This window comes from Rhincodon typus, chromosome 20 (genome assembly GCF_021869965.1).
Source record: "Rhincodon typus isolate 14 chromosome 20, sRhiTyp1.1, whole genome shotgun sequence".
Classification (NCBI taxonomy): Eukaryota; Metazoa; Chordata; class Chondrichthyes; order Orectolobiformes; family Rhincodontidae; genus Rhincodon; species Rhincodon typus.
The window spans coordinates 24,685,759-24,695,367 of NC_063351.1; the positions used below are offsets into that span (position 1 = coordinate 24,685,759).

Consider the following 9,609-nt stretch of genomic DNA (forward strand, 5'->3'; position numbering starts at 1 on the left):
ATCTGTGGAGAGAAAGGGTTTGCAAGATTTGTCTGAAGGGAGATGGAGGCTGCAACTTGGGTGTGGGGTGAAGGACACCAAGGTGGGTGTGGGGGTGAAGGATGCTGCAACTTGGGTGTGGGGGTAAAGGACATTGCAAGTTGGGTATGGGGTTGAAGGACACTGCAACTTAGGTGTGGGGGTGAAGGACACCAGGGTGGGTGTGGGGCTGAAGGACATTGCAACTTGGGTCTGGGGGTGAAGGACATTGCAAGTCTGGTGGGGGATGGTGAAGGACACCAAGGTGGGTGCGGGAGTGAAGCACATTGCAAGATGAATAGACAGGGAGAAGGGGCATGCAACATTGATGTACGGGAAGAAGGGAGCTGCAAAAGAGTTGTGAGGAGGAAGGAGACTACAACAGTGTTGGGGGAGAAGGAGGCTAAGAGGCAAGTAAGAGTGGAGAATGGATCTGCAAACTGTGTTGGGGAGAGAGAATACAAAGGAGACAGAACTGTTTTAAATCTGTCAATATAGGGAACACAGAGCTGACTAAACTTTAAATCATTAAGGTGATGAATGCCTTGCAAATGAATGTGAAATATCTTGTTTAAGGCTATGTACATTCAGGTTCAACTATATTTGGAAAAAAATGTAGTGAATACAACTAAAATTGACACGGTGATAATTGTTAAATTTTAAATCTGAAATTGAGATCTTGGTAAGTATAGAAAGGGGGCTGACTGCTTGATTGGAATGTTCCAGCTTTGTGCATGTGAGATAGAAACACATTAACTGTGGTACATAGAAGAGTGAGTTAGTTATTTTGGAACATTAATCTTTGTTGTTATTTATGCCTGTTATCTTGTAGCAGTTTTAGTATTGTGGTATCTAGATGTTTTGTGGCTTTAAGTTTACAGAAGTTGATTAGTATTGAGGATATTGATGAATTGTTCAAATTCTGTTTCAGTATATGTCCAAAAACCCTACATGTAACAAAAGCAGAAGAGATTTTTATTATGTGATCTGCTAATAAATTAGTTACTGTGAATGAAAAGGCAGCCACCAAAAACCAAAACCTACCCTTTTTTCTGAGCACTTCACTTGAAATTTTCTGTAGGCCTACTTTTTGATTATTAGACAGTATGTTTTGATTTTGACCTCTGGTAGGAGGTCTCTAATGCAAGGAATATTGGAGAGTGATTGAAGGGTCAGATGAAGGTTTTGGGGAGCAATGAAGTGTGGTATTTGCAGTGGTCCTTCCCCCTCTGTCAGTGTAAATACTTGGCAAGGAGGCAAAGAGGGAGGCAAAATAATTTCCAAATGGAGGTTTTTGATTAAAAATAATAGTGAACATCTTTAAAAAATTATCTTGTTGAATATAATGTTCAGAAGAATGAATTCCTGCCTAATCTGATGACACAGGAACCTAATTACTGTAATAACTGAGTAACTGCAGATAGCAACTTTATCCATCACTGAAAATGAATTTGAATAACTTTAGTAGCTAATCTATGCATAATAATAAATATGTAATTTATTTTTAGCAAAATTCATATGATTTAGCAAAACAACTACAGAATATGTTCTATGCATGGGTTGAAAATGGCATAACACCACAAAATAAAGAGGCAATTCAATCTGAAAAGATAACAGTTCTATTATTCTGAACTGAGCAGTGTGATCTCTGCCTTGAATTCTAACAGAGCTGTCTTTTGTCCATTTTGAAGGGATACTTTCTCAGTTATTTCATGCATGACTTGAAAATGTTCCAGTAGCTACAAAGTATGAGTAACAAACAAGTTTTATGTATATTTGAAGCTGGAAAACAATTTTTGAGTTTATTTGGTCAATGTGCCTAATACTTAAAAAGGCTTAGCAAAGCTATAAAGCTTACAAAGTGTAACCTATCCTGAAGTGAGCAGGCAGGTTGAGTTACAAAGTTTCTGCACATTATAAAACATTTATTTGGATCATCTCCTTTTCATACAACCGGAAACAAAAATACAAATGGCAAGGGAAATGGAGGTATGTGTTTGTATTAGACAGCTACGTTGTTGATTTATCAGAAAATAAACCTTTGTAATGTCCATCTTTTCTAGATTTGATAATTTTAACATGATGAACATTTATTGATAATGCATTGTTGTGTGTTTTTCATGTTTCTCAGGTTCTTTGAATACTGCTGTTCCGTTGCCGATTGAAGTATGTGAGCTGGATTTCCAGCTGGAAGGACTTTACTTCCTGATCAGGTCATCAAAAAGCAGAAACTGGAATTCTGCACTGGTATTGTGATAGCTGAGAAATACTGACAGTTTGCTGATGAATATAGGACAATGGAACTATGTTTTCAACAAGCACTTACAACTGACACAAATGAGAAGTACGCAGGCAACTATTGGGAAATTATGATGTCACAGGTAAAGGTTTTGCCTTCCACGCAATTTATGGGAAACAATAGATTGGAAAACATGGCATACCAGATTCAAAATGCGCAGCGAAAATTCATGGGGAACTGTAAAAGAGCAGCTCCACCAGCTTCCCGGACTGCATCAATGCCAGAGTTGTCTAGTGAGCACTTTACACACACACCAAGTTTGAACAGCAGGAATGGAAATGATAGATTTAGCTACAAAAAAGGACTACACCAGTACTATTCAGGCTCTACAAAGTGTATATCCAATTTGAACCACTCTGATATTCCTTTCGCAAAATATGGCCGGAGAATACAAGAATCCTCAGCTTACAAAGCAACTAACGCTGAAATTGCTTTTGCTGCAAGCATTGAGAAAGTTCGAATAAAAGAGTCCTGTATGCAAAAGAAAGAGTGTATTACCGTGGTAACATCTGATACTGTAAAATATCACCAATTACCTAAACAAAGCATTGTATCAATTTACACTGTCGATGAAAACCACGGCAACAACAAAGAAACAATATATTATACAAAGGTAAGAGGAATAACTCAAAGTATTGGTATTAATTCAATGTAGTTAAAAAATACTCCTCACTAATTAGAGGATCATTTAAAACTTCGGAAGACATTCTAGTTTACTTTTAAAGCCTTTAGTTTTGCTAGAATACACGACCGTATATTTACACATTTTGGCTCAGTCATGCTACGGGGTACATGAGCTGGAAGTGCAGGGTGATGAGGATTAAATCTACGCTGAAGGTGAATGGATGGTCTAAAAGATCTTGACGACACAACCATGTATTTGTCTGCTACTGTCACACCCCAGGAATATCACAAGAGCAATTTTTCTCAGTATAATACTATAAACAAGTCCATCCAAATCTCTGTTCATTATTTCTGGAAAAAAAGTTTAAACCCAGCCTGCCAGTTATTCACTGCAATATTTTGCTGGAAAGACCTACCTAAGAGTGTTAATAGATGTTGAACTTGATGGGCTAAAATTCTGAAAGGAACACATCGCATGTCTGCTGAAAAGCATTAGATTCAGACCTCCATCGATATTCCCCTGTAGAGCTGTGGGGTCAGGGGATGTTGCTTATTATTTGGAAATATAAGATCTTGGTTTTAATCCTGCTGGTAAGCACCTGCACTATGAGGGATGCATCCATGTACTTGTCTAACATGTATCATATTAAAAATATTTGTGATTTTGGAAGGACGTTCCTTCTCTTGAAGCAAGTATTCAATGGCCCTAACAACCCATTGATAAGGAAGATTCACATTTATTTGTATGACCAATAGGTATTCCCTTCATCCTTGTGTCAACTTGACTGTACTTCATGGCTCAAACCACAAGGAACCTCCACTTCAGTCATAAAATAAAAAGAGAAAGTGCTGGAGGAAAACAACAGGTCTGCCAGCATCAATGGAGAGAGAAAGAGAGTTCATGTTTTAAGTTCAATATGATTCTTTTTCCGAACAGTCAGTTGATGGAATGGTACATCTGGTGATATTAGCTGTACCTCCAGTGACCCTATGCAAACTCCATTCTAGGAATGGGAGCATGGAATCCCCTGACAATGAGTCTCGCCTCAAGATCCTGCCACTACTTGCATGGATGGTTTTGTTTGTGGTGGTCAGAGGCTCTGACGAGAAACCAATACATTAGGCTGAGAACTGAAATATCGCATCTTTCCCTCACTTCCAGTACATTCCTGGTGAACTTCTGGGATAGTGTACTGACAGGTCTGTGGATGTTTTGTATTCTATTGACATTGAGGAATTTGCCATGGTTAATGCCATGGATAGTGTGAACCAATATTGTGGCTTCCCAGCAATTTGCATTTTTCAGAAGGAGGAATGAAGGCTGGTGCTTAACGTTCTTTATTGCTGGCAATTTGATATTTAGATTAAAAGTATAAATAGAATTACTGTTTTTTTTTGGAAAAAAGCTTTAATACAGGAATCCTACTAAATTATGGCCACGGCTTTTAAGCCCTTTGCTAGTGTACACAGTACACCAGCTCAATCATTTATATCCTTTAGCTAATCAAGATACATTCAAAAGTCCAGAACATCTCAAAAGAACAATTTGTCAGAATTGCTGTTGTGGATAAGTCAGTTATGGTTAAATATTGTTTATATCTACTTATACTATTTACCTAATTTCAAAACTAAAATTAACTATCCTAATGTCCCAAAGACCTGTATATTTTTAAATTTCTTTCATAGAATGTACACATCAGTGGCAAGGCCCCCATTTGTAGTTCATCTCTCCTCTCATTGCCCTTGAACAGAGAGTAATTAAAAGGCACACACATTGCTGAGATTCTAAAGTGATGTGCAGCCCAGATCCACTGTGGATGACAGATTTACTTCCCTCAAGGACAGTAGTGGACCAGTTGGGTTTTTACAACAATGACCATTGTGAATCCTGTTGTGTGGTATTATCACTGTGCTATAAGGGGATCAACTTAGAACAGATGTTGCAACTCAAAGCTGACATCCATGAGGCATTATGAGTTATCAGCAGCAGCTGAAATCTACTCCTACACAATCTGCAAGCTCATGGCCCTGCATATTCCTACCATTACTATCAACCCTGGTTAAATAAAGAGTACAGGAGGGCATGTCAGGAGGATCACCAAGTATACCTAAAAATGAGGTATCAGCTCAGTGAAGCTATAAAACAGGACTATTTACATGTCAAATAGCGTAAGCAATAAGTGATAGAGCTAAGCAATTCCACAACCTACAGATCAGGTCTAAGCCCTGAAGACCTGTCCCTTTCCAATTGTGAATGATAGTGAACAATTAAACAAGTTGCTGGAGGAGGAGGCTCTGCAAACATCCCCATTGTCAATAACATCAGTGCAAAAGATAAAGCTGAAGCATTCAAAACTACCTTGAGCCAGAAGTGCTGAGTGGATAATCCATCTCCGTTTTCTCGAGAGATGCCCAGTATCATAGATGCCAGTCTTCAGCCAGTTTGATTCATTCCACATGACAGGAACAAATAGTTTGAGTTACCAGACACCACAAAGTCTATGGGTCTTGGTGAACATTCTAACAACAGTACAGAAAACTCCCACGCTCCTAGCCAAGCTGTTCCAGAACAGTTACAACACTGGCATCAAACCAACAATGTGGAAAATTGTATGGGTGTCTCCTGTACACAAAAAGCAGGATGAATCCTACCCAGCCAATTACTGTCCAATCAACCAAATCTTGATTGTCAACAAATTGATGGGAAGGTGTCATCAACAGTGCTATCAAGCAGCACTTGCTTAGCAATAACCTGCTCACTGATGCTCAGTTCAGGTTGCACCAGGGCCATTCAGTTCCTGACTTTATTACAGTTTGGTTGAAAATGGGTTAGAGATCTAATTCCAGAGGTAAGGTGAGAGTGACAGCCCTTAGCATCAAGGCAGCATTTGACCAAGTGTGACATCAAGGAGCCCTAGCAAAACTGAAGTCAATGGGAATCAGAGGGCAAACTCTATAGTGGCTTGAGTCATACCTGACACGAAGGAAGATCATTATGGTTGTTGATCAGTCATCTCAGCTCAAGCATACCTGTGCAGGAGTTCCTCAGGACAGTGTCCTAAGGTGCAAACATCTTCAGTTGCTGCATTAATGAGCTTCCCTCCATCATAAGGTCAGACATGGGAATATTTGCTGATGTTTGCGCAATGTTCAGCACCATTCACATGTGCTTAGATACTGAGTGGTCCATGTCCAAATGCAGTAAAATCTGGACAATACTGACAATACAAAGCTGACAAGTGGCAAGTAACATTCGCACCACAGGGAATGGCCATTTCCAACAAGTGGAATTCCGATCACTGACTTCCTGACTATCAACATCCTGGGAGTGACCATTGACCAGAAACTGAATTGGACAAGCCATTTAAATACTATGTCTACAAAATTACAAGAACAGGCCAGAAGCTAGGAATCCTGCAGCGAGTAAGTCACATCCTGATTTCCCGTAGCCTGTCCAAGACATGTGTCAGGAGTATGTTGTAATACTCCTCAATTGCTTGGATGGGTGCAGCTCCAACAACACTTGAGAAGCTGGACACCATCCAGGACAAAGCAGCCACTCGATTGACACTTCATCAACAAATGTTTATTTCCTCCCCTATTGACACTGAGTCAAAGGTAACGTCATAATAGTCCTGCTCTCTCATTGGAGAGAGTTGACTGGTGGCGGTTTAACCTGAGGGTCACCATGCCTCAGGTGATGGGATAGGCTGAGAAAGAGAGTCCTTCATGGTAACTTCAGCCAGTACAGAATTTGAAATTGCATTATTGGCATCACTGTGCATTGCAAGCCAGCTGTCCAGCCAGTTGAGCTAACTGACCTATGACACCTTTTCTGACTAGGCAGATAAAGTCTTGGTTTACATCTGATCCAAAACTATCTTCTTTCAATAATGCAGCACTCCACTACTGTAGGACGTGTCAACATAGCTTATGCATTCAGCCTATTGAACACAGCTTTTTGACCTGGAATATGAGATTGATTACTAAGTATAGCCATTACTTAAAGAAAGCTGACTGTGAAAACTATTGAGGGATTAGTGCTTGTAGACATTAGTGGATGGAAGTTCCACTCTACAGCATTCCACCACTGATATCTTTCAAGAACATAACCCCACAAAAAATCCAGATTCAATTTTCTAATCAAGAATGGATTCTCTGGTCACATTGATAGTTGGAGATGAGATGACTTCTATATTGCCAAGAGAGTTAATGGTAACTTTTGTACCTTTTATTTGTTGGTTAATTTTCTGCAACCAGCCACACTCTGCAAATGAGAGGAATGATGGATAGCAGACCACTGTCCTAAAGAGAATTTAAAAAATTAAAATACAAAAATATCAGGCTAATGCTACCAAACTTTATTATTTTAATATTATTTTCAATTCTAATGAAGGGTGACTGGACCCAAAACATTGACTCTGCTTTCTCTCCACAAATGCTGCCAGACCTGCTGCATTTTTCCAGCAATTTCTGTTTTTGTTTAATATTTTAATACTTGGAGCTTCTGTGAATACATACATTTTCTGTTTTATTTTAATGCGATGTCCAATAGCTAAAGTCTCAGTTAATATATTTTAAAAGCAATTAAATTTTTGCAAGGATATTGTATTGATACAATTGTAATTTGTTTTACAGATCGAGAAAGTAGACATTCCTTTTTCATCAGTACCTATCAAAAGCATTAACAGCAATAGATTATTGTTGAGCACCAAGAACGAAAACCTTGTTGTTCAAGGTAATGGCAATTTTGACAAACCCTTTTATTTAAAAAGACTGCCCTGATTGAACCTTACAGTTTTTGTCAACTGCCTTTTCAATGTCAGTAGATTTGCAGTCAAGTAGAAGCAGCAACAAGAATAATTGCCAGAGCATATTATGATATCATACTCTGGTTTGCACTACTTGTATTCAGATATCATTGTCCTTTTAAAGATTGATCCAATACATTTGCAAGCAGTTTTGAATTCTCTGATCTAGTAGTTTCTGAAATGAAATAGTGATTGTAAAGATCTGAATTGTTATTTTCGATTTGTGAGAGGACTAGTAAGAAATAAAAGAAAACCTGAATTTCCATAGTACTTTTCATGATCTCTAGTTTTGAAGCCTATTCACTGTTGTAACATATAAGAAAGACAGCAGTCATCTTGCTCATAAGTTCAAAGAATAATGCAATCATTTATTGTTTTATGTGTGGGCGGGGGATAACTGTTGGACAGGGTGCAAGGGGAACTCACTTCTTGTTGAATTGTGCCTTGGGATCTTCTATATTCTCTTGAGAAGGCAGTGAGGTTAACAATCCATCCTAAAATTAGCATTTCAAATACTCCACCAGTCTTTCAGAAATATCAGCCTGCTCTTTGTACTCAAGTATTGCATAGGTATGAACCCATAATCTTCTGGCTCAGAGTGCTAAAATTTAATCAAGGCTGACACCTGATAACATGGGAATCTCTGATATATGACATGGTAGAAAAACCTAAAATTATTTTCAGTGATCACAATATGCTCTAACTTAAGTCTTAATGAGAGTACAAAGATGCAAGGGGATTATTTGCAAATTTAAATTCTAGGCTGGCATATTCTTGTGCCACAGCCTCCATTGCTGACCCTGGGGCAGGACAAAGTCATGCCTCTGTACTGTCCAGTTCAGCAGGACCCCTTTGCCAGTTGCAGATTTCCTCCTGTCTGCCATGTCCAGGATAAGCATCAGGAAACATGCTGGAGAGCTCTGGACTGACAGTGCTTGTGTGGGTGCACAACTAGCCTTTAAAGATGGCACTAATTCTGTGTTATCCTGGCAGTAGCAAGTTGTTCCCAGAACAGCGTGTGGTAAGATGGGGCTGCAAGTAGACGTGACAGACACCAACAGCATGGGGTAGGTAGTTAATGAGGCAAACACAGATAATGCTGGAGAAATCCACTGTGGAAAGTGAACAGAGTTAATGTTTCAAATTGAGCATGATACTTCTTCAGAACTGTTAGCTTATGGTAAATGTTAATAGCTAATGAGGCAAGTTTGGTATGAAAACTCAGGAAAGCTCACTAGGTCACACAGTGAGAAACTGTCCAAAAACTTCACACAACTCACACTCAGCCAAAAAAAGTAAGATTCAGCCCATTGTGGCTAAATTTGCAGATGGTGAATAGACATTACTGAGGAGTACTGCATTTAAACACGGGAGGACATGAATAAACTTGTTAAAGGAGTAAATAATTGGCAAACTAAGTTCAACACTGATAAATGTGAGGCGTTACATTTTGGTAGGAAGTATGAGAAGCTTACTTATTACTTGGCAGATGCAAGACCAGGTGGAGTAGAGGATTGACGGGATCATTGAGTAAAATTACACCAGTCTTTAAAAGTTGTTTCACAGGTTAGCAAGGCCATCAGAATAAAGCCAACCAAGCACTAGGCTTTATTCCTGGAGGGATAGAATTGAAAAGTGGGGTAATTAATCTAAAGCCTTATCAAAATTTGGTTAGACCACAATTGAGAGTACTGCATGTAGTTCTGATTGAAATTTTGTAAAAAGTATAAATAGGCACCATCCTTTGCAAGTCAGTGCTGGCACTGAGGGAACAAGGTGTGGAGCTGGAGGAACACAGCAGGCCAGGCACCATCAGAGGAGCAGGAAAGCTGACATTTCGGGTCTGGACCCTTCTTC

The 9,609-nt window shown here is 39.1% G+C and overlaps 1 protein-coding gene across 1 annotated transcript in view; it reads left to right on the top strand.

Annotated features, from left to right (window-relative positions):
• The first annotated feature begins 1,915 nt into the window (after positions 1 to 1,915).
• LOC109937647 overlaps positions 1,916 to 9,609 on the top strand; it is a 103,685-nt gene continuing 95,991 nt past the window's right edge. Inside the window, exons 1-3 of the mRNA XM_048609183.1 lie at positions 1,916 to 2,007; positions 2,150 to 2,930; positions 7,580 to 7,679. Of these exons, the coding sequence (XP_048465140.1) occupies positions 2,316 to 2,930; positions 7,580 to 7,679 (715 nt within the window). The 5' untranslated portion in view covers positions 1,916 to 2,007; positions 2,150 to 2,315. The remainder of the gene's footprint in view (positions 2,008 to 2,149; positions 2,931 to 7,579; positions 7,680 to 9,609) is intronic.